Consider the following 23362-nt stretch of genomic DNA (forward strand, 5'->3'; position numbering starts at 1 on the left):
TAGCTCTAATAGTATATAGAGAGCTAGCTCAACGCGTTATTTACATATGGGCGGTGTAATAAACGGTGTAAAAGGGGCTGTGTACTCTGTCCCATTTTTTATCAGACCCCACTGTATACTCCTCGCCAACTATACTGCCGCCACTACTCTGACCGCTCATCACACCGCCTTCTTAACCCATAATAATAATGGGGTACTCGTCGAACAGCTATTATCGGTTGTATTTTTAATCGATAGCCATTCTATCGGTTTTCCGTATTGAGATACATATCTTAGTGGTATTGTAATTGCGGGTGCCGCGTGATCAAGTGACAGCATGGAAGAGTTGGCAAGATGTGTTGAGTATTCAGCTTCTGATTCGAAATCCTAATGTGACTTGAAGTGACCTTAGGCTTGCAGCCTGAATATGTCAGACAGTTTTTATGAAAATCTCTATTCTAAGGTTGCTTCTGTTCTACCTTCAAATACCTGTTCCTCGAGCAACGCTTATTACACATTTACACCATGGAACAGTGAAAAGATATATCTATTCTATTCGTTAATGTAAAAAACCCAGATGTTGCTAAAGCTCCAATTCCATTATATAAATGAAATGCCAAAAGGCTATAAGAATCAGCATATCAAGTTATGTATTTCATGTGTCTAAGCTCTCACCCGGTCCTGATTCACCTGGGTACCCAAGAGACTCAAAAGGGTTTGTAGGAATAAAGTGAGATTAGAGGTAAAACAAAACAAAGAAAAAAACAAAAGACCAAGGCGCTCATGGTTAAGAGATCGGGCAAGAGTACAAGCGCAAATGCCAAAATGCAAGAACCCTGTGAAGAGTTCGGAATTTATAGAGCCCTCTATTATATACGTCTGAAGATTCGACAAGCATGATCATGAATCAATCATGCTTAGTTCGTTCACTCTGCCCGGAGCCAAATGCAGCCGCGCGAGACCTGCTCATCGCGGATGCGGAAGAGCCTACGGCTCTGTATGAGGATGTGGATGATGAGCTCTGCAAGTTCGCCCTTCGTGCGGGGCCTCGTGATGGCGATCTTTGGTCCTCCAGTGTTGTTTCTGATGTATCGTCCAGCTCAATCAGATCACCCATTCCCCATATTCCTATACTGCGACCTCGGCTGCCTCCCTGTTGGGCTGGAGACCCTTGTTGCAGTTCGTTGATGCCAGATTTTGCACGTGTCGCTACCTTACGGACCCAGCCTTCAAGGGCACCACCGATGTTCTCAAGTCCTGATGCATTGGAAGTAACGGTGGCTACTGACTCGGTTGAATTTCTTGGTAGGTTTGGTGGAGGCGCAGACGGTGCAAGATATGAAGGCATGTGCTGCGATAAAAATTTGCTGAGCCCATCCATTGCGGGACCAGGGGCAGTCGAGGTGAGATCAAGAGTACCGACACCAGTGCCACCCCCTGACAAATTGATGCTGCTATGTTGGCGGCGATGTCCAGAGCGGCGAGCGGTATTTGAATTAGATGAATCTTCACGATCACGATCCCAAGGAAACAAGCCTTGAGAAGAATTAAGTGGTGGTGATCCGACTGCTGATGACAGTGGAAGAGGTTCCGCATCGGTATAAGATAAAGATTTCCGACGTGTGCGTGGGAAAAAGCCCAATGACCTCCGTGGAACACGGCCTATCTCTATTGCGGCAGGAAATCCATCTATTTGTACCCACGACTCATGTTTCCAAAATTGATTGGCGTCTGATTCGGACTTGTTGGCCGTCTGGTCTGTTGGACGGTCTGTAGAACCAGGTAAAGGAGAAATCGAGCTTTCAGTCGCATCTTCCGTGTCAGGTCCTAGAAGATCCACAGACTCCTGTCGAATCGGTCTGCCTTTCACGGTGCATAAATCGACTGGCAGGAGAACTATCTTCCTGCTTTGAATGTTGTCATTGGGCCAGAACCCGTTGGCCTTTCGAAATACTGCGGCTTGACACCCATATTTGATTGTAACTCCGGTGATACTATCCGATGGTTGAACGTGGTGAATATAAGCTAAAGCGTCTTCATCGTGGTCGGGGTCAGGTGGCTGGTCAAAACAATCATCTGAGTCACGCCTTTTGTGTCGAAGCATGCGGGTGCGGTTAAGAACCGGATCAGAGTCTGCCAGTAAAAGCGCCTCCCTCTTCTTTGCTTGCACAAGTGCTTGCCTCTCTTCCTTAGTTCCCACTCCAATTTCTGGAATAGAGAGTCCGGATGGACCCCAAGCCGGAGCTGTGGACCGTTGGGCACTTGAAATATATAAATCCGACCGAGACGGTTTCCATCGTGCGTGTGTCTTAGTTGAATGATTCGTTGCAGGTCCCATGTCGCTTCCTAGAACTGATGATGCCAAGCTCTGAAGCGAGGACCATGACGAGTCTAGAAAGTCCGCAGCCCCTCGGGATGACGAAAAAGCCTTTGGTGCACCGTTCCAACCTATCGATATATCGTCGCAATCTCTATAGCTCGCCTCGGTAACGCGGGAGGGACGCTGCGTCGGTAATGGCGATGTTCCACGAGATGGCCGCGGCGAGGGGGTGGCACCGCGCGATAGAGCTCCACCTGGTAATATAGTGGTAGACAGACCAGAGGTATATGGTTGAGAATCGTTGTCGGAGGAATAACTTTTCTTGCTGTAGTCATCATCCTCGTCCATCAACGAAACCAGGCGGCGAGGGCGCGATCGGACCGCGGAGGTGGAGGTTGTTGCGCCAAAAGAGTTGGAGCTCAAGGAAGCATTGACATGGTTGCTTTGGGAACTCATTCCTAAAAAAGAGGTCCGTAGATTTTTAATTCCAAGGTTACGAGTTCAACTCCCTTAGGACTAGATATTGCCAAGGCACGATTGCCATCAGTGGTCCCCTAGGAGAGACCCATTCGTCCGTGTCACTTCCGTGGCCTCAGTCAAACAAGGCGAGAGGATCGGTCATAAGATTTTGCTGGTATAAGTGTTTAAGAAGACAGAATGGGTGGAAGTGGGGGCGGAGGGTGGTGGTTGTGTAAATGATGTGATAGGAGAGGTAGAAGAAGCGTCGTGGTAGTGACGATAACGACCCACCATTATTCCCCGTGCTGAAGACGGCCCGGAACCACTTCATGGGGAGAAAAGCTCCAAAAAAAGAAAAAAAAGAAAAAAAAACATTGAAAAAAAGGAGAGAGAATTGTGAGGGTCTTGAAATCACAACCGTTTTCAAATCATAGGTAGTTATTGCTGGTAAAGTCGTGGTATAAAACATTTCACATAACGCCACATACTGCGGCAGTACTTTAGGACGAGACATCACCTCTTATTGCTATGCCAAAGAGATGCCAACTGTACACTAAAGCTAAGTAAATAATGTTACAGCCTTAAACGCTGGAATAATATCCAAATTGCCATTAGAGAGCAGGACATATTCCAACGTTATCTTCAGAATGAAAAAAAAAAAAAAAAAAAAAAAGGAAAGATGAAAACAAGATTATATATGAATCCTGGGGTAATTCTATGATCAGAACTGATTTGCGGCCAAGTGTTCCCAAATGATTCAAATAGAAGAGGAAATATGGATAAAGAAAGAAAGAAATATAAATATAAAAGATAATATCGTTACTCAAGGGGCTCATCCATCCCAGAGGAACGGCCAGACTCAGTCTCAGTTCTCCACTCAGCTTCATCTTTCCCGATAATAGCGGCCGTTTGTGTGTGATTTGACGGGGGTACCACAACGACATCACCGGCAGAAGTAAAGAAGTCATCTGTCATAAGCGAACGGATATTCCTAGGGTTAATATTCACCTTCCTCAAGCTCAAGGCTCTTGGGTCTTGTCCTCTGGCCCTCATCTCTGCCCGGGCATTATGGATGGCCGTTTGGATAGCTTCTTGTCTTGGAACCATAGCTGCCTCACGACACATTTCCTTTATAGCACTTCCAGACATGCCGTCCATTTTCGTGAGTAGTCTGTCCAAGTTTGGGTTTTCTTTCCTTCTGAAGTTCAATGTATCCAAATCCAAATCATTCAAGCCCATGTTGGTCCAATCGACTTCTGTGTCCTTGAGTGCCAGCTTGAGAATTCGGATTTGCTGAGGGGGTTGAGGAAGTGTGACGGGGAATTTCTTAGGCATGCGCCGGAGAATAGCCTCGTCAATATCGAAAATACGGTTGGTTGCGCCCAGAATAACAATCTGTTGCGGCTCCCCTAGAGAGTTTGCAGACGTAAGTCCATCCCAGTGTGTCATGAACTCTGCCTTCACCATCCCACTGGCTTCATGTTCACCGCTTCTGCGAGTTCCAAGAACGGCGTCGATTTCGTCGATGAAAACAATAGCGGGCTGCAGCTTGCGCGCTAGTGAAAAGACTGCCTTGACCAACTTATTAGAGTCTCCGTACCACTTCTCTGTTAATGTAGAGATATTCAGGTTGATGAAGCTAGCCCCGCTTTCCCGCGCCAGCGCTTTGGCAAGCATGGTCTTTCCGCATCCTGGAGGTCCATAGAGAAGAACACCGGATGGTGCCTTCAGAAGCGAAGATTTGGAAGCGAATAGGTGAGGGTAGGTCAATGGATAAATCACTGTCGCTTCTAGCTCTTTTATGATGTGGTCGAGACCACCAATGTCTTCGAAACCATCCTGGATATCCCAGGGCGCGATGAGTTCCGTAGAAATTATTTGCTCATACTGATTGAGGTCGAGGTCAGCTATTTGCTGCCGAAGATTATCGTGTCTTGATGAGGTCGAATCTTCGTCGGACCTGTTCCCTCCGTATATTTTGCGCAATATGGCCGTTGATTTCTGTCGTTGTTCTTCCGCCTGCTTGGTGCTTGCATCGGGTTGAATGATATGATTCAAGAGCAATCTGACCCCACCATAGGCAAGTAAGCCCTATGGATACTTCATCAGAAATGACGTCGAGCCGAAATATATGTATTAACTAACCGAGAAGAGCATAATCCCCATTTCGTGCGCAAAGCGCAGCCAAGGACCACCACCTCGGTCACCTGGCGGAGCCATTATGACGATTCAAATAGATGCAGTAAGACAGGGTATTATCTGAAAAAGATCAAAGAAGTCACAGTGGGCAACTAAGGAGAAGCAGAGGGACGGTGACCGCCTCAAGATGGACGGACACTCGAATTGATTTTCACCGCCCAATAGTGCCGCAAATCACATACCGCCTATCTGTAGTAGCGTAACATTAGTACTTGGATGAATTTTTGTGCGTGGTTACTGTCAGATAACAATCACTTTTATGGTTGATGATTCGAAATTATGACTTTTGGAGCCAGTATGGCTAGAGCCTAAAATCCATCAAGCAATAAAGTAGTGGTGTATGGAGGCTAAATATAAATCCAATGTTCTCGCCAATATTTGCTGCCGTAATCCTGAAAGGCATGTCACATGTCACCTAATGTGGAGATTTGTTGATGTCCGGCGCGTCGACTCGTAAGGAACGGTCAAACTGCGAACTACCAATTTAATCCACAAAATGGCCCCGAAACGCAAAGCTGCAGCTAAAATTTCTGGTCTGGTTGAGTCTGATGATGATTTAATGCAAATCTCGGGAAATGAGGGTGTTCTTCTGGAATCGCAGGAACCTGCCAGCAAGAAACGGCGGGGCCGGGCGCGAACCTCCGATGAGAGTGCGACCGATGTTAAGCCAGTCAAGCGTGCCAGAAAGCAAGTATCAGCCGAAGCTTCACAAGCAGAGGTTCCAGAAGATATCAAGCCCAGACGGGGAAGGCCCCGTGCCATCAAGAGCACCACAGGAAGCGATAGAACTTTGCCACCAGCACCAGAAGAGCTACAGGAACAGGATACACATGAGCAAGAAAATGACGACCCTCCTGCACCGAGCGAAACAAAGACTTCGCGCGCGTCAAAGTCTAGAAAGCCAGCGACAACGACTCGTCGCGCAAAAGGCCGCGCAGCTAGTACAGCCAAGCCAGCTCAGTCCGAGGACGAATTCCAAATTACACCCTCTGGTTCTCGTAAAGTATCTATTTTGGAGCCGACAAAGGATGTCCAGCGACTAAGGGATGAATCTCAAACAACCTCCAACAACGAAACTGTCGACGAATCGACTCTTCCAGACGAATTACCTTCTGCGCCCACTATGCCTACACCGAGCCGTCTTCCTCGATCTCGACTAAGCTCAATGCCCAACTTCCAAGACTTGTCTCCTCGTAAGCGCAGGTCAGGCGTTGAGCCCGTAGAAGGTGGAGATCCGGAGTTGAGGCGTAGAATTGGGGATCTTACCAAAAAGTATGATGGATTGGAGTCCAAGTATCGGAATCTTCGTGAGATTGGAATAATCGAAGCCAACTCAAACATGGAAAAGCTGCGTCAGCAATGCGAGCAGATAACAAAGTGTACGTACTATTTTGGTTGCTTTCGTCTATTCTTCCAAACATGAGACTAATTGCCCTTTTAGCTTCAAATGACCTGGTCGCCTCCCTCAAATCTGAACTTGAAGCTCAAAAAGTCCTCGGGCAGCAAGCCCGCACACTCCAGATACAACTGAAGGATCGGGATGTCGAAATGAGCAGACTCAAATCGGAGGCAGAGCAGGCACGCGCACAGCTTGTATCGGCACAATCTGAGATTAAGACGCTGCAAACCAAACTCGCAGCGACTCGCAGCACAACTACAAGTGCTGAAAGCACAGCCAAGGTTCCTGGGAGCGCCATCAAGGGTGGTCCTGTCAATCGTGCCGTGGCAGCTGCCACTGCCGAAGCTGCACAGGCCGCGCATATTGCACAGCTCAAGGAAGAGTTGTACAGCGATCTGACAGGATTGATTATTCTTGACGTTAAAATTCGAGACACAGATCATTTATACGATTGCATTCAAACAGGAGTCAATGGGAGTAGGTCGACCCTTCAATCACTCAGCGCACAGCTCGAATGTTTACTAACCATCCTCGTAGCTCTTCATTTCAAGCTTTCTGTTCCCCGTGTGTCTAGTGCAGAGTACTCAGAGGCAGAGTTTGAATACTTGCCCCTGCTGGACCCAAGCCGTGACCGCGATCTACTGGACATACTGCCCGAGTTTCTGACAATAAACATTAACTTCATGCGACCACAGGCTGCCAAGTTCTATACGCGCGTGGTTGATGTCTTGACCAAGCGGCGAAGTAGCACTACACATTAAACTTGGATATGGGATTCAATAGAAATATGATGCTTTTGGTTTTGGTACTTGTTAAAAGAACTTGAAACTTACACTTATCTACTCTAATTCTACAAATAATATTTCCAAGTGCGACAGGTAGTTAAATAGTGAATCCGTGCTTAACTAAGGAGTAAACAAAGCTTTTCTGTGCTCGTTTAGAGGCACATGATTGGCTCAGTTTCCCCCCACTTTGATCCGCAAGTTCCCCAATGCATTTGACGGCAAAGGTGGTCCAATGTGTTCCCCATATTCGTGATGACCTTGCGAAGCTCCTTTTTCTAAAGGCTCTTTCTGTTCGGACTCACCGTCCCAATTCCACTCCTTTATTCCCCACAAGTCGGTTCACTGTGAGAAGTCGATTGATCATGGCGCGTCTTGGCCGCGTTGGATTCGTCGTCCTCGCAGTGGTCTTTCACCTGATCTATACATATTCTATTTTCGATATTTATTTCCTTAGTCCCATTGTGAGTGGCATGCGATCATATGGTGTTGATCGATCTGCCGATACCAATGCCCCCGCCCAACGATTGTTCCTTTTTGTCGCCGATGGTCTTCGCGCCGACAAGGCCTTCCAAGCCGTTCCTGACCCTTCACCCGGAAATGCCGAGCAAACCGACGAATTGATCCGCCTGTCACCTTTCATTCGCTCCAAGGTTCTTGAACAGGGCACCTTTGGTGTCTCACATACTCGAGTTCCCACCGAATCTCGGCCCGGCCATGTCGCCCTGATCGCTGGTCTGTACGAGGATGTCTCAGCAGTGACGACGGGATGGAAGCTGAACCCGGTCAATTTCGACAGTGTGTTCAACAAAAGTCGACATACTTGGAGCTGGGGTAGCCCCGATATTTTGCCAATGTTCAAAGAGGGCGCGGTACCTGGTCGAGTCGATGCGGATACATACAGCGAGGAGGCCGAGGACTTCAGCGTGGATGCAACGCATTTGGATACTTGGGTTTTCGACAAAGTCCGCGAGCTCTTTGAATCAGCTGAGAGCGATCCCGAGCTGAACGCGAAATTGCGGGATGACAAGCTGGTCTTCTTCCTTCACCTTCTGGGGTTGGATACTACGGGCCACGCACACCGACCTTATTCCAAGGAATATCTGCACAACATCCAGGTGGTTGATCGCGGTATACAGGCAGTTACAGAGCTGGTGGAGAAATTCTATGACGATGACAAGACCGCGTTTGTCTTCACCGCAGACCATGGTATGAGCGACTTGGGCAGTCACGGCGACGGCCATCCAGACAACACGCGTACTCCCCTCGTTGTTTGGGGCTCTGGAGTTGCAAAGCCATTGCAAAATACCCCCGACGCCCCGACTGGACACGAAGATGGGTTCTCGTCGGATTGGGGATTCGACAACATCCGACGACACGATGTTGCACAGGCCGATGTCGCTGCTCTCATGGCCTACCTGGTCGGCGTCGATTATCCAGTCAACTCTGTTGGCCAATTACCGCTAGACTATCTTGATGCGAGCCCCCGCGAGAAGGCACTGGCCGTCCTCGCAAACACTCGGGGAGTGCTCGAGATGTACCGCGTCAAGGAAGAGCAGAAGAGGGCATCGGTTCTTCGCTACGTGCCTTTTGAGCCTCTTTCTGGGTACGGTGAAACTTCAATTGAAGGTCGCTTCGCTAACCTCGAGGCTCTAATCTCTAATGGTGCTTACAAGGAATCGATCACTCTTTCTTCTGATCTCTTGGTTCTCGGCCTTGATGGTCTACGTTATCTACAGACCTACGATTGGCTATTTTTGCGGACTATTGTGTCCTTGGGCTACCTGGGCTGGATTGCCTATGCTTTAACCACGGTCATTGACTTGCATGTCCTGCATAGTACATCTAGCGCCCACAGAACCGTGGCCAGCATCTCGTTCTTTTCGTCTGTCTTGGTGGTCTTATTTTCTGTCTTCTGGTACCAAGCATCATCTTGGCGCTACTACTTCTACGGGTTTTTCCCTGTGTATTTTTGGGAAGAGGTCTTTGCTCGGCGTAAGGCTCTGATTGCCGGCCAGCAGGCTCTTCTTGGCCACGTTCACTCATTCGGTGGATATCTGAACTTCGGCTTCCAGATCCTAGCGTTTATTGGCGTGCTTGAGGCATTGGTAAACTGAACTACCCTAGATATGAGAGCTTTCTTCAAAACTAACACGCTTTACCTCAGGTCCAAGCTTACTTTCACCGAGAAATCTTTTCAATCTGCTATGCATTGGCAGCCTTCTGGCCTGTTGCTTACGGGTTCAGCTTCGTTAGAGATCATGTGCTCTTGACTATTACTTGGACCCTTGGATGCGGTCTGATGAGCACTTTCACTCTCTTGCCCGTTGTCAAGGTCGAGGACGTTGATACAATGTAAGTCTTGTCTCTTTCTCACTTTTCCGGCTGTTAATCTGTTTGTTCTCAGTACCTATGGAGGTCTTTTAATGTTTTTCACTGGTGTGCTCTATCTCCTTTTTGAGAATTCCATTATTGGACGGAGTAACTCCAAACCCGCTGGTGCTGCGGCTTTTAACAGTGTTCAATCACGGGTTATCATGGGCACACAGGTACGTCTTCATTCTTGCCATCTTATTGCGATGATTTACTTATATTTTATTTCTACCTAGGTTGGTTTGGTTTTCCTTGCCTTGATCGTGACTCGATCAAGCATTTCCTTCCTCCAGGCTCGTCAGGGTCTGCCCCTTGGTAATCAAATCGTTGGATGGTCTGTTCTAGGAGCTTCCGTGCTGCTGCCATTCATCCATCGATTGTATTCCAACAATCACTACATTAATCGCCTCATGGTCATTTTCTTGGCTTTCTCTCCCGCGTTCATCATTCTCACAATTGCATGGGAGGGTCTCTTCTACTTTGTGTTCTGCTTAACACTCAGTACATGGGTTCGTCTGGAGCACGCCATCTTCGTTCACTCCGCCGAACACAAATCAGAACAGACCTCAAAACCTGCGGCCGTCGCCACATCGACTGTTGACGGTCAGATATACAACTACCGCTCCCTCATGATATCAGATGCTCGTGTGGCGCTATTCTTCCTATTCCTGATCCAATCAGCGTTCTTCAGTACCGGAAACGTCGCTTCCCTCTCCTCATTCTCCTTGGATAGCGTCCGCCGCCTGATCCCAGTCTTCGACCCATTCAGCCAAGGCGCGCTCTTGATCTTCCAGATTCTGATCCCTTTCACCATCATCAGTGCCAACCTGGGTCTTCTCAACCGCCGACTGACAGTAGCACCCAGCGCATTATTCATGGTAGTAATGTCTATCTCCGATGTAATGACATTGAATTTCTTCTACATGGTGCGTGACGAGGGCTCCTGGCTAGATATTGGTATGACAATCAGCCACTTCTGCATTGCTAGCCTTCTGTGCACTTTCGTTGCCGGGTTAGAGTTCCTCAGTGAGCAGTTGGTCAGTGGCGTGGAGTTTGGTCCAGTCAAGAGCGAATTGGCTGGTAGCCACGAAGGGGAAGCTGCAACGATTGAATCTCATGAGGAATATGTCGGAACTGGCAAGGGCCAGAAAGTGCACTTGCAGTAATATTTGTTTAATTATGTGCATGTAATTTTATCTTCGGTCTTGTTGACCATACGCTCTTAATATAGAATGAGCCATTTATTATATTTATGAAGTGGTATTTACAATGATTAGTCATGGCTCACGTGATGTCGCCTATGTAATTTTAGAATGTGATTGGCTGAAGCTGGGGCATAATGGTACCACCGTCAGCCGAGGCATCACACGCCTGAATATATCATCCGATCCTGATCATCTTTCCACTCAGAACGAACCCTCTATCTTTTAAATTTCATTAACAGATATCAAGAACCAGTGCATCTAGCATTGAACTGGCAGCTTACCTACATAGCGATCTCGGGACCTGGCACAATACAGTGAGCTATGTTAAACTGCCGACTCGTCTACTCCGTACATCTTGAACGTCGTACCGCATATGTCTGGCGCGACTAAAGCTACATGAACATCCACAGGACCCTCCAAGGCTAGTGCTGCTATGTCTCCCAGATTTCTCCACCGAACGAATAAACTCGAGGATTTAGCTATAGCCCCTCGAGCCTCTAGGATATTTTGGATATCTAGTGGAAGGCGCAATCACTGACCTCATCCCGCACATCCTGGGAGCATTCATTCTTTCAGGTCACTTGGACTTGGTGAGACAGTATCAATTTAGATATCGCAGCTATCCAAGGGCCTAACCCGTGCTTCCAAGGTTGGGATATGAATACCTAGATCATTACCTGGAAATCAAGCTTCTAAGCTTGTACGACATTCTTGACGTATACCTAACCTTGAAGTGTAAGTATGTACCAGGTACGATATACTCCCCCAACAAGGATAAAGAAAGGCTCCCCACAGGGTATTTCCACAACCCATGAACCTTGGAAGGCAATATGTGCATAATCGCGGATAAGTTGCTCTAATCCACAAAGTTTTAGCTTCCATATGAAGGCTTAGGTAGAGAATGAGAATCAGCTGTGTATCCATTTCCGACGCTTGATATCGGCCCTTTTCCCCTTTATGGACGCATTCCGGGTTGACAGCAACCTTGGATTCTTCAGAATAACACTGAATAACGAGCTCCGTATATAGATAAGCGTGTACCTATTATGTAGAAGGCTATTCGCGGACACTACCTAAGTACAGGCTCAACCGTAAAAAGTTGGAATCCTCTATATAGGACTGTAGTTTATATCGATATCAAGGTAGTTAAATATGTACATAAAAATTAGAAATAAGCTAGAATAATGCTTAAGAGAAAAAGGCTACAACGGTCGAACATTCAGACGGAAGAGAAACACTTTGAACCCCACAAGTATTGATCCCCTTTCAATTGCCACATCCTTTTTTCCCTTCTACTTCCCCCTTCTCCATTTCCTATTTTGGGCGTTCAGGAGAATCTCATCACCTCCTTTCACCTGAGCTGTTACTGAATTATCCGCCCTTTATATTCACCACCTCGCGCGCTCCAGAGGGGCACTGCGCGCCATGAACACCTTCGAGTCGCATTCCGACCCATCGGCCAACCAACCCAGTCCTGCTGTCAGTGCCGCCGATTCTTCAGGAACCCCTATTGCGGCTGCTAATGGCCCTGGTGGACAAGGGCTTAGTTTTAGGAGGTAAGATTAATCTTGTATTTCTTCCGTTGGGTAGCAGCTATGGCTGTGGTAGCCTAATTGAAGTCTTGCTGTGAAAGGCATTTCGGCAGGGTTTTCACCCAGTCTATACTATTACTGACAAATGCTGATTTAAATGTAATCCAGACAACGCGCATCACGCGCGTGTGAGGTACGATTTTCTACTTGATATGGGACGCGATCTGGTCGTCGGTTTTCTGGAGAACCTCGGCTGCTGAGAACCTCGGTCCCTTCTTATCGCGATGTCAAAAACCCCTCCTGCGTCGCATATACAATACTACCTTTTAAGAATGAAATAAGCTAACTATTATTTCTTTGTTCGTTTTCAGACTTGTCACTCCCGCAAGGTTGGTCTTTTTTTTTTTTTTTTTCTAAAATTTAATCGGTCGCGTATCATGTACGGTGTTCGCGGTCGCACTAACACTTTCCCTCCAACTAGGTCCGCTGTGATGCCGCTAGCCTCGGAGTCCCATGTACAAACTGTGTCGCATTCTCAATAGAATGCAAGATCCCAACCCCCAAAAGAAAAAAGACTCAATCGAAGGCCAAGGACGACGGTCGGTACGTCGACAGCCCACCCCAGAATGATCCCTCGCTCGTCGACCCTGCGATTCCGCACTTCCAATCCACCAGTGCCGGCCCTACTGAAGCTGCACCGAACGAACAATCTCGATCCCTGGGCTTGGAGCAGAAGGGGAACCATGAATTTAGTTACCATAAGAGTCGGATGAGCTCCAATGGCATGCCTGCCACATCTTTCACGGAGACGGAGGCCGCGCAACAAAACTCGAGTGAAAACGTCTATGCCCAATTCATGAAACCCAAGTTTGCCCGTGCTCCGATCAAAGAAGCGGGGCGCGTGGCGTATCTTGGGGAGTCGTCGAACTTGTCGCTACTGGTCCAGGATCGCCATGGAACATCGAATGTTGTGCACTACCCACTTCCACCAAATATTCGAGGCTCCCGAGCGCGGCTCACGGATCTGGAACCTCTCGAGATTGATATTCTTCACCAGCGAGGAGCATTTCTACTCCCACCGAAACCTCTATGCGATGAATTGGTCGATGCCTATTTCAAATGGGTTGCGCCCGTGGTGCCCATCATCAACCGCAGCCGCTTTATGCATCATTACCGCGACCCTAAGGACCCTCCTTCACTCCTCCTACTACAAGCAATACTCCTGGCTGGCTCAAGGGTTTGTACCAACCCGCAGCTCATGGATGCGAATGGATCCACTACCCCTGCTGCGATGACCTTCTATAAACGCGCCAAGGCTCTTTATGATGCTAACTACGAAGATGATCGTGTTACGATTGTGCAAGCATTGGTACTGCTGGGCTGGTACTGGGAAGGACCTGAGGGTAAGTCTAGAATTTGATGCGAGCTATCATATCCTCTCTGACGGTTTTAAGATGTCACCAAGAACGTATTCTATTGGACCCGGGTGGCCATGGTTGTTGCCCAGGGATCGGGAATGCACCGCAGGTACGCGAATTAATAAAATTTATCTTTTTGCTCCTCTAACCTCTGCTCCAGTGTGGAAACATCTCAGCTCAGCAAACCTGATAAGAGGCTTTGGAAGCGAATTTGGTGGACGCTTTTTACTCGGGATCGATCCGTAGCTGTAGCGCTAGGACGACCAATCGGTATCAATACAGATGATTCCGACGTGGAGATGGTGACGGAAGACGATTTTATTGAAGATGAGGTTGATATGCCAGCCGAGTACCCACCAGAGCCAGTGCATGTGCAGTTCTTCCTGCAATACGTCAAGCTGTGTGAGATCATGGGGTTGGTTCTTTCACAACAGTACTCTGTAGCATCAAAAGCACGACGCACAAATGCGATGGATCTGACACATTCGGATATGGCTCTGGCAGATTGGCTCCAGAACTGCCCCAAGGAAGTCTGTTGGCAGCAATCTCGACACCATTTCTGGGCGGCTTTACTTCACTCCAACTATTACACCACGCTATGCCTTCTGCATAGAGCCCATATGCCTCCTGCATCCTCTGCGCCCAATAGTTACCGAAACGAGGAAATGGCGTATCCTTCACGCACCATTGCTTTCCAAGCTGCAGGTATGATGACTTCTATCGTCGAGAACTTGCAGGCTCATGATGAATTGCGATATACTCCTGCATTCATTGTATACAGTCTTTTCTCTGCCTTAATCATGCACGTGTATCAGATGCGCTCGTCAGTCCCCACAATTGTGGCAACGTGCCAGGAGCGAATCAACGTCTGTATGGCTGCCTTGAAAGATGTTTCGAAGGTATGGCTAGTGGCAAAGATGGTCGATACGCTCTTCGAGTCCATTCTCGGCAACAAGATTCTCGAGGAACGACTTCAAAAAGCCGCTGGCACACGACACCGACGGAGACCTCATGAGAATCCTGCAACTGTAAGGAAACCGGACCCTTTAAAACGCAAATTTGATGACATGGACCTTGGCTTGTCTAATGGTGGTCCGACACCTCCCATGTCGTATGAACGCTCGCGTCCTCAAACACCTGCGGTGACGCCCTCTCGAGAACTCAACCAGCCTCAGACTCAGCCTCCAACGGGCCACTCCACCCCTAATCCCCACCGTGGACTACAAGACCCAGGTCCCATTCCTATCAACTCTCGAGGGAATACCCGTCCAACTACACCGTTTAATGCACAGTTTTCTCTGCCCGCTACACCTCCCGATTTCTTCCTTGTGACTCGTGCCTCGCCGAACCTATCTCCATCACTGTGGGAGAACTTCCAGCCAGACCAACTCTTCCCAGATGGCACAGCAATATTTTCCGAACTGACATCGCCCCCACCAGGGACTGTAGACCCGCAACTACAAGTGCCTCAAATACACCCTCCGATGGGCCCACGGCAGATGATGGGTAATCAACAGCCGTCGGCTATGCCGAGTCGTAGCATGCCTGGTCCCCAGGCTAGCCCACAGATGATGTCGGGAGTGCCAGCCGGTATGGGCATTCCGCCGGGCCAAGGACCAGTGTATGGAATAGAAGGCTCACCATGGCCGATGCCAGTTTTAGACGGAACCATGAATGGAGCAGCGCTGGACGCTGCCAGCCAAGATGACAACTGGAGTAGCAGTTCGCGCAGCGGCCCAACTGCACCAACAGCGTTGAACGTTGAAGATTGGTAGGTCTTGTTGATGTTTATTATCGTTCTTTTACTAATTGTTGCGATAGGTTCCAATTCTTTGGCATCAACGGTAACTTTGGCGTATAATATTGATCATCTTGACGAACTCTCCAGCGAATCATAATCTCGTTTAGTGTAATTTCTTTCCAAAAAAATGGAAGGATCTGGGTGGTGTGGATACGCTAGGTGGGCGTTGGTTGTGGCTGTCATGTTAACGTGTCATGGAACAAGTATAATTGGTGATATATACTGGAGCTGAAGGCTCATGTAATGGACTTTTATCATGTATTAAATATACTTCTCAACGTCGAGAATATTGACATTCCTAACTCTATTTCAGCCCTAACTACGAACCAACTAGTTGAGGTACATCCAAATATTAGTCAGCACTATATAGCCCAATTAGGACTAGTAAATGACGGAATCGCAATGCCAGTATCTCAGCCAATGACAACGTAGCGATGGCGGAGTCATAGCAGTTCTGAGAGCCGAATTGTCGAATTGTTATTCGAAGAATAAGCCTTCCTTTTTTATCCTACATTCTTCTTGTCTCCTATTCAATTGCTACATATCTTTCGTATTTGTACTTAGGTACTTGACTTGATTTGTCCAGTCCAGTTATTTCCCCCATTCAACATATTGGAGTTTCTGCCCCCGCCTCATAAAACATAGCGATGTCGGCATCAGGATCTGGAGCGCCCAACGATGTGTCGAAACCATCAGGTTTCACTAAGAAGGCATTCCCACACGTTGACTTGCAAGGCAATGACCTTCCGCCTTCTCCTGCTCCCTCCAGCCCTCATGGAGGTCGTCGGTATAATATCGCCACCGAGCTAGTCTTGACCGAGAGCAATGACCAGTATAATGCCAGCAGTGTGCCAATTTATCAGGTATGACACGCACCTCAATTGCACCAGCGAAGGGCTAGCAGTGTTAATGGAACTTTTCCACAGAGTGCTACCTTCAAGCAGTCATCCGGCAGCGGAGGCGGCGAGTACGACTACACCCGGTCTGGTAACCCTACTCGTACACACCTTGAACGACACCTGGCCAAGATCATGTCAGCACAGCGTGCTCTCGTCGTGTCTTCCGGCATGGCCGCGCTCGATGTGATCACCCGTCTTCTGCGCCCCGGCGACGAGGTCGTAACCGGCGATGACCTCTACGGCGGCTCCCACCGCCTGCTCAAGTTCCTCTCAACCAACGGAGGAATTATTGTGCACCACGTTGACACAACCAACCCCGCCAAAGTCCTGGAGGTGCTAAGCCCCAAGACCGCCATGGTTTTGCTGGAGACCCCGACCAACCCATTGATCAAGATCGTCGACATCCTCGCCATCGCCACCGCTGCTCACGAAGCAAACCCCACTTGTCTAGTGTCTGTAGACAACACCATGATGTCGCCACTTCTCCTGAACCCCCTCGAGCTGGGTGCTGACATTGTTTACGAGAGCGGCACTAAGTACTTGTCCGGCCACCACGACCTCATGGCCGGTGTCATTGCCGTAAACGACCTCACTCTCGGTGAACGCCTCTACTTCCCAATCAACGCATCTGGTTGTGGCCTCTCACCTTTCGACTCATGGCTCCTGATGCGCGGTGTCAAGACGCTCAAGGTGCGCATGGACCAGCAGCAAATCAACGCGCAGCGCATCGCCGAGTTCCTCGAAACTCACGGATTCAAGGTGCGGTACCCAGGCCTGCGCTCGCACCCGCAGTACGACCTGCATCACTCCATGGCGCGGGGCGCTGGAGCTGTGTTGTCCTTCGAGACCGGTGACGTCGATGTCAGCGAGCGTATTGTTGAGAGCGCCAAGATTTGGGCTATTAGTGTTAGTTTCGGCTGCGTTAACAGTCTGATCAGTATGCCTTGCCGGATGAGTCATGCTAGTATTGACGCGAAGACACGGGCCGAACGTGCCATGCCTGAGGATCTGATCCGACTGTGTGTTGGTATTGAAGACGCTGATGACCTGATTGATGATCTACGACGAGCGCTTGTTGAAGCTGGTGCTGTTCGTGTGACGCTGGACGGCATCGAGGCTAACAATGCCGTCTCTGCGTAATTTCCATAGTAACTGTTCGGTTCTTTTATATATTGCAAATAGGCGTTTTGGGGATTTAAAATTCAATCGATATCAAACCAAAATAACTACCCCAAGTATTTGGATATCAAAGTACTGAGTAGTCCTAATCGGTTATCTGTCCGGCATCGGAGCCGGCGCTCGCGTCCGGGACTTTCTCATCCACATCCCCCGTATTGCGATAGTGAGCATCATTTTGTTATTTGTAATAACTTTCCCTTTATTCGTCTGCGTCGTTTTATCGTTTGTGATCTGCATATTTTCTGCCTAATGCACCCGAATTAATTACTCTTCACCTCCAGAACTCGACTATGAGTGTGACTAGCGATGCTGTTGCGCAGGATACTTCCTTCGCTACCGATACATCGATACCAAAGGTTTCAACGACAGTCCCAAAACAAGCATCGAAATGGAATTCGAAAGATTTAGGTCGTCGATTGGGTGTCGATCTCGTCAGTGCTGCCTCAGCTGGCGCACTAACATGTCCTATCATCACGATTATTGATCGGTGAGTCTTACTTTTTTTTCGCCTTTCTCATTCGGGCGTAGGATCCCTGCGTAGCAGAAATGAAGACACCAAAGAAGGGATTTGAGAGAGAGCCAGACTAATCGCCTTATCTATATAGCGCTATCATTGAAAAAGCCTCAAAAGGCTTCCCAATCCAACAAACAATCACCAACAGCCTCCGATCAATGGTCGCCAGGCCAGGCGCATTCTTCCTAGGCACACCATTTCTCCTCATATACACACTCTACACCTCAACCTACCTCACAGCTAACGTAATCGACACTGCAACCTCCACCCTTCGCAACCAGTCTTACTCAAGTGTATTCGCCGGCCCAGCAAAGTTCATCTCAACAACAGCCGTAAACATGGCAATCTGCGTCTACAAAGACGCGCGTTTTGCCCGAATCTTCGGTGCAAATTCCCCAGGCCAGACAGATTCAAATATATCCCAGAAACAGACAAGCCCTTCGTCTAGAACAACTCTCCGCCCTCCAATGCCTCCTACACCTAGTATTCCCCGAGTCTCGTACTCCCTCTTCTGTCTCCGTGATAGCGTCACTATCTTCGCCTCTTTCAACGTCCCGCCCCTCATTGCACCCTTAATACCAGACTTTGTCGCCGCAACCCCGGCTATGAAGGCTGCCGTGGCTCAATTCGCTTGTCCGGCTCTAATGCAGTTCGTCAGCACGCCGATGCATCTACTAGGCTTGGATCTGTATAACCGACAACCACAGGGTGGTATGCCGTGGGCGGATCGCATGTCGCGAATCAGACGAGATTATATATCTAGCTCCTTTGCTAGAATGGGGAAGATCGTGCCTGCTTATGGTATTGGTGGTGTGGCGAATGTGCGTGTGAGAGCTACACTGATGCATAAACTTGAGGGGAGGACCGAGTAACGGTCGAATTAACTGTTCGATATGTTCTTATCACGAAGCCTGTAGGCTAGGCTTCATGACCTGGTGGAATTTTATCTTAAGTACTTTGTCATGACCATCTTCACTCTGTGTTTCGTTTTTCCTGGGACGGAGTTTTGAGGGATATGGAGGGTCTGGGTTCCTTTGCTTGCTGCCTATCTGGATATAAATGTGCATTCTCATTCCATCATGGCGTTGTGGGATGTGTTGGACTCTTTTGTTCACTCAAGTGTTTCGGCTCCTTTCTCATTCCCTTTCCCAATCTTGTAGATACATTAGATCTGGATATCTTCAATAGAGTTATAGACTTTCAGATTTCTTGGTTGTAGGTCATTCATATCAATGCAGTTTTCTACATCAGATATTTGAGTAACTCAACTATCACTATCACCGTAAATCTTATCAAGTCAAATGCGCTTTTCTCCAAGATTTTGGAGATTCCAAGGTTGAAATTCGAGCCCTGGGTGAATTTATTTTTCTGTCTGACTCTCCAGGGTATAAGAATAAATGCGTAAAGCCTCACAAAAAACATGCATCATCTCAAAGACATGCGAGCCCTTCAATATTTCCGAGAGCAAACGAATAAGCATCGCTCCAACGCGCCGAATCTGAGTACTTCCTATTTTCAACTCATCACCTAACGGCTGAGCCAAGTCCGCTTCCCTCAGAACACTCATGATAATTCTCAATAGCCGTCGCTCATCCCGATGGAGATTTGTCGGGTCTTCAGCTAGAGTTTCCAACCACTTGCACAAGAACAAGGCGCATTCAATATTACACAGGGAGTGAATAGTGCTCCACGTTAATGTCTGTGTCCTCGCGACATATTCGATGCCGAGTCGTACAGGGATGGAAAGAGCGTGTATGGATTGGAGTACAGCGTGATAGACTAGTGGGACCTGTGCTGGCTTCGGTGCGTTTAAAAAGGCGGATGCAATTGTTTTTGGATCCCATGTTCCTAAACTGCGGTGTGGGCCTAGATTGAGGTGTAGCCGGATGCATGCGATGCGGAATATGGCTGTTGCGTTGAATCCCAGGGGGCCTTTGGGAGATGATGGTGTTATAGAAGGGTCTGAACTGATTTCCCAGCTCTTCTGCCATCGGCGAAGTGCACTGTGGAATCTTGTGAGAACTTCGTGTGGTAATGAAGATTGGTTTTCGGAGGCTGGGAGATAGAAGGCCGATTCCCACGCTAGGTATATTTGCTGGAAGATGCCGTGGATTAGAACCAGGTTGCCGAATGAGGACAAGCTGGAGTTATCTTTGTAAGAGGCCTTCGATCGGAATAACTGGGCGAATTTGTCTCCAAATGAGACACCGTAAAGCCATTTCGATCGAAGAGTTTTCCATTCTGAAGCACTCGACGCCATCCAGAGTTCGTCAGGACAGGGAAGATTAAGTGAGTTCAATTCACTATTCAAAATCTTTGGCGGCATGTGGTATATGATTGTCTGATTATTGCAAAGCATGTACGCAATGAATTTAGTACGACGCCGGCCTTCTTGCCGGATCCAGTCGCCCCATGTTCCATCATTGATGGGGTCGTCCTGCGTGAGAAGCCCGCTATCACGAAGATAGAGTGCAATTTGACTGGTTGTTGTAAGTGAGTCGTGAAGGAGCTCTTGACTATCCCATATCCCTAGAGTTGTGAGGATAATCCGTGCTTGCAGAATCTCGATATTATCCTTCTCCGAAAGAGCATGTGAATGTAAATGTGAGCGTGAGCGTGTGCTGTGTTCGGTATGATGATCGATTAATGCCTTTGAGGCTTTGTAAAAGCAAACTGCCCTCTCTCGCTCGAAGCGATACTGTGCACCCATAGCTAGTATGGCTAATATCAACGGTGGAGTTAGACATGCAACGGAAATAGTAGGAAAATGCAGAAACGGTAGATGGCCGTGGCTTCCAGTAAAAAAACCCTCTATGTATCTGCAAAAGACATATTTCGAAGGTAAGCTGAAGGCCCCAGGAATAAGATGGGATATTGCTCCAATATTTCCAAGAATCACCTGGTAATCCTCTTTATTGATACGCCAAGGATAACCCAGCTCGCAAGTTGCGGAGCGTTCTAGGCAGAATTCTGGATTTTGCGAGGTGTTCTCAATATCTTGATCTTGGGAAGCAAAGTCATCGGTATGTTGTAAGGATGGAAGTTGGTAATTGCAGAGTGATGCTTCATCATCTGAGTTTAGACTTTCGGGTTGTGTTTCACCGGTGGACATCCCCGAAGGCGGGCATGACATATCAGGAGGAGTAATATCAGAGCCATCAAAGTCGGCAAAGGTTATAAGCTCATTTGGAATGCCGGATCCCAATGGAAAGGTTCCTTCCCAAGAGAAATTGGCGTCCATATCTCCCCATAGAATATGAAGATCTTGTACATTCTCGTCAAAATCCTGCTGTGTAATGTTTTGTTGAAGTGTTGTTAAAGCTGGCATTTGTCTTTCATTGATTGCCGCGGTCTCCAGTGAAGATGTCTCTATATGGGAGGGAGCATTCAAAGCTTGAGCATGGAGTTCCTGATCCTGCAAGGGTCGAGGGACTAACAGACTGCTCTCATTTGCGGTTGAATCCAAATCTATCAGGTGATTAGATGCTCCTGAGTCAATTTTTAGAGAATCATTATCATTCGTTCTGGCTGAATGTTCGGTAGACTCGATTTCACCATGGCAAGAAGGATCGTTCTTGAGCTTCAAGTGTCGCGATAAGAGGTCACTTATGCTGGTAAGATCCCATTTTATCTACATTATTCGTATGAATTTACATACCGTCTGGTAAATCTCTTGCCACACTGACAACTGAAGGGTTTCTCTCGAGTATCTGTAAATTCATTAGTGACAATCGCCGGCTGAGAAGTGAGAATAGGCCCATACGGGTTCGTTCATGGCGAAGTAGATGTTCGCGTCGAGAAAACCGCCTCCGGCAAAACTTGCAGGGTGCAACCTCAATACGAGGACGCATTCTAATTTCTCTAGATCCTGGAGAATAATCAGGTGAATCAACTTCAATTAGTTTAGGAGTTGGTTCTCTCGGAATCTTGGCTCTGGAAATTGGGGTTGAACCGATGATAAGATTATATTACTAATCGAGGCCTTATCTGGGCTCGAACCAATCATATGAAAGACAACAGTATAGGCCTACTCGATCTAGTTCTAATGATGATTTGTGATATTTTAGAGATGATCTTGTGAAGCGGTAACGTGTCATATTCCAAAATAGGAGCTTCTTAAAAGCATTAAACTATTAGTTAACAGACAGTGCCTGAATTAACGAATCTTTGATTTCTGGTTATCGAATACTTTGTAATCGTCTTCCAAACCAAACCTCTCTTCGCACGCTGTCAACTGACAATCAGCGCCGGATCATCAAAATCCGACAATCCACTTCACAGCCAGTGCTGCTCACGTCGTGCCCGGTCTTCGAAAGCCTCCTTGTACACTCCACTTTTGGCAGTCGAGAGCTTTTCCCGCACAAGGCCAATAAGAAACTGAACACCCAGGCCCACTCCATCCAAAACTCGTACACCGGTTCCAGTCACGATGCCCTCACACTCAGTTCGCATGTCTGTCATTCCTGCACATCCGAGTAGAATGCAGTCAGCTTTGTTGATGCGAACGAGGTTGTCAATCTTGCAAGCGAGAAGAGCATGAACATCTCTTCGAGGCAGTGTGTCCAATTCCAGCACTCCCAGCTTGGCCGATTCACATCCGGCAAAATAATCAGAGAAACCATAAGCAGAGATTGTACGCGCATGGGTAAGAGCAGAGCGATCAGAAGTACAAATGATGCCCATTCGCGCTCCAAGCATGCGCGCAGCATACATTCCTGCTTCCATAATTCCAATCACGGGCTGGGAGAATTCCTCCTTAAGGACTTGGATAAGGGGATGGTCTCGGAAACAAGCAACGAGAAATGCGTCGTACTGCTTTGCAATGGGCTTTATCGCTTTGATGCAGACTGCAGTGGAGAGTACTGCGTCGACTTGATTTTCGATAGCGGTGGGACCCTGATCAGGGGCGGTGAAACCGTGAACGGTAACATCACCAGGCAGACTGAGTGCAATAGAACGCAGGCAGTCTTTGGTCATGTACTCAGAGGAGTTTGGGTTCACAAGAAGAATGTTGATTTTCTTGGATTGAGGAGACCCGGTGACGCTTGGTAGCGACATTTCTGCTAGAATGAGGCATTATGATTTAGTAAATAATGCTAAAAAGGACCAAAGGATCTACCTGGATCGTGGATCATCCAAGGGTGTAGGTTGTGGGTTGTGTAAAAGGAAAGATGAAGAAGGGTGGGCAGAAGTAAACAACAAGTGAAAGTGGGGACGCGTTGATGTATCGTATTGATACCTACCCCAACCACTTTACGACTCACACATTTATTCACGCCACTCTCCAATTTAAATATGATTTT

General features: G+C 47.9%; 9 protein-coding genes across 9 annotated transcripts; 5 read left to right on the forward strand and 4 right to left on the reverse strand.

The window, feature by feature from the left end:
- Positions 1-886: 886 nt before the first annotated feature.
- Positions 887-2755, reverse strand: N7495_006990 (putative LysM domain protein; the record flags this gene model as incomplete). Its single annotated transcript, XM_057209641.1, has 1 exon — positions 887-2755. The coding sequence occupies one exon, from the start codon at positions 2753-2755 to the stop codon at positions 887-889; it is 1869 nt and encodes a 622-aa protein (XP_057063415.1).
- Positions 2756-3577: 822 nt separating this feature from the next.
- On the reverse strand, positions 3578-4978 carry N7495_006991 (protein-degrading AAA family ATPase MSP1; the record flags this gene model as incomplete). Its single annotated transcript, XM_057209642.1, has 2 exons — positions 3578-4849; positions 4904-4978. 2 exons carry the CDS (start codon positions 4976-4978, stop codon positions 3578-3580), a joined length of 1347 nt encoding a protein of 448 aa, XP_057063416.1.
- A 475-nt stretch (positions 4979-5453) lies between these two features.
- N7495_006992 (putative chromosome segregation protein (Pcs1)) lies at positions 5454-7117 on the forward strand (the record flags this gene model as incomplete). The annotated part of the gene is made up of 3 exons (XM_057209643.1): positions 5454-6336; positions 6399-6833; positions 6894-7117. The coding sequence occupies 3 exons, from the start codon at positions 5454-5456 to the stop codon at positions 7115-7117; spliced, it is 1542 nt and encodes a 513-aa protein (XP_057063417.1).
- Positions 7118-7503: 386 nt separating this feature from the next.
- On the forward strand, positions 7504-10677 carry N7495_006993 (mannose-ethanolamine phosphotransferase MCD4; the record flags this gene model as incomplete). Its single annotated transcript, XM_057209644.1, has 4 exons — positions 7504-9246; positions 9306-9493; positions 9546-9687; positions 9748-10677. 4 exons carry the CDS (start codon positions 7504-7506, stop codon positions 10675-10677), a joined length of 3003 nt encoding a protein of 1000 aa, XP_057063418.1.
- Positions 10678-12141: 1464 nt separating this feature from the next.
- farA (CeGAL family transcription factor) lies at positions 12142-15527 on the forward strand (the record flags this gene model as incomplete). Its single annotated transcript, XM_057209645.1, has 6 exons — positions 12142-12272; positions 12417-12441; positions 12730-13651; positions 13703-13775; positions 13827-15437; positions 15488-15527. The coding sequence occupies 6 exons, from the start codon at positions 12142-12144 to the stop codon at positions 15525-15527; spliced, it is 2802 nt and encodes a 933-aa protein (XP_057063419.1).
- A 587-nt stretch (positions 15528-16114) lies between these two features.
- On the forward strand, positions 16115-17506 carry N7495_006995 (cystathionine beta-lyase STR3; the record flags this gene model as incomplete). The annotated part of the gene is made up of 2 exons (XM_057209646.1): positions 16115-16330; positions 16394-17506. The coding sequence occupies 2 exons, from the start codon at positions 16115-16117 to the stop codon at positions 17504-17506; spliced, it is 1329 nt and encodes a 442-aa protein (XP_057063420.1).
- Positions 17507-17835: 329 nt separating this feature from the next.
- On the forward strand, positions 17836-18931 carry N7495_006996 (uncharacterized protein; the record flags this gene model as incomplete). The annotated part of the gene is made up of 2 exons (XM_057209647.1): positions 17836-18032; positions 18151-18931. 2 exons carry the CDS (start codon positions 17836-17838, stop codon positions 18929-18931), a joined length of 978 nt encoding a protein of 325 aa, XP_057063421.1.
- Positions 18932-19419: 488 nt separating this feature from the next.
- Positions 19420-21387, reverse strand: N7495_006997 (uncharacterized protein; the record flags this gene model as incomplete). The annotated part of the gene is made up of 1 exon (XM_057209648.1): positions 19420-21387. One exon carries the CDS (start codon positions 21385-21387, stop codon positions 19420-19422), a length of 1968 nt encoding a protein of 655 aa, XP_057063422.1.
- A 947-nt stretch (positions 21388-22334) lies between these two features.
- Positions 22335-23117, reverse strand: N7495_006998 (aspartate/glutamate racemase family protein; the record flags this gene model as incomplete). Its single annotated transcript, XM_057209649.1, has 1 exon — positions 22335-23117. The coding sequence occupies one exon, from the start codon at positions 23115-23117 to the stop codon at positions 22335-22337; it is 783 nt and encodes a 260-aa protein (XP_057063423.1).
- Between the last annotated feature and the right edge of the window lie 245 nt (positions 23118-23362).

The sequence above is a fragment of the Penicillium taxi genome (assembly GCF_028828555.1).
Source record: "Penicillium taxi strain IBT 34144 chromosome Unknown utg000004l_segment0_segment0, whole genome shotgun sequence".
NCBI classification, from domain to species: Eukaryota; Fungi; Ascomycota; class Eurotiomycetes; order Eurotiales; family Aspergillaceae; genus Penicillium; species Penicillium taxi.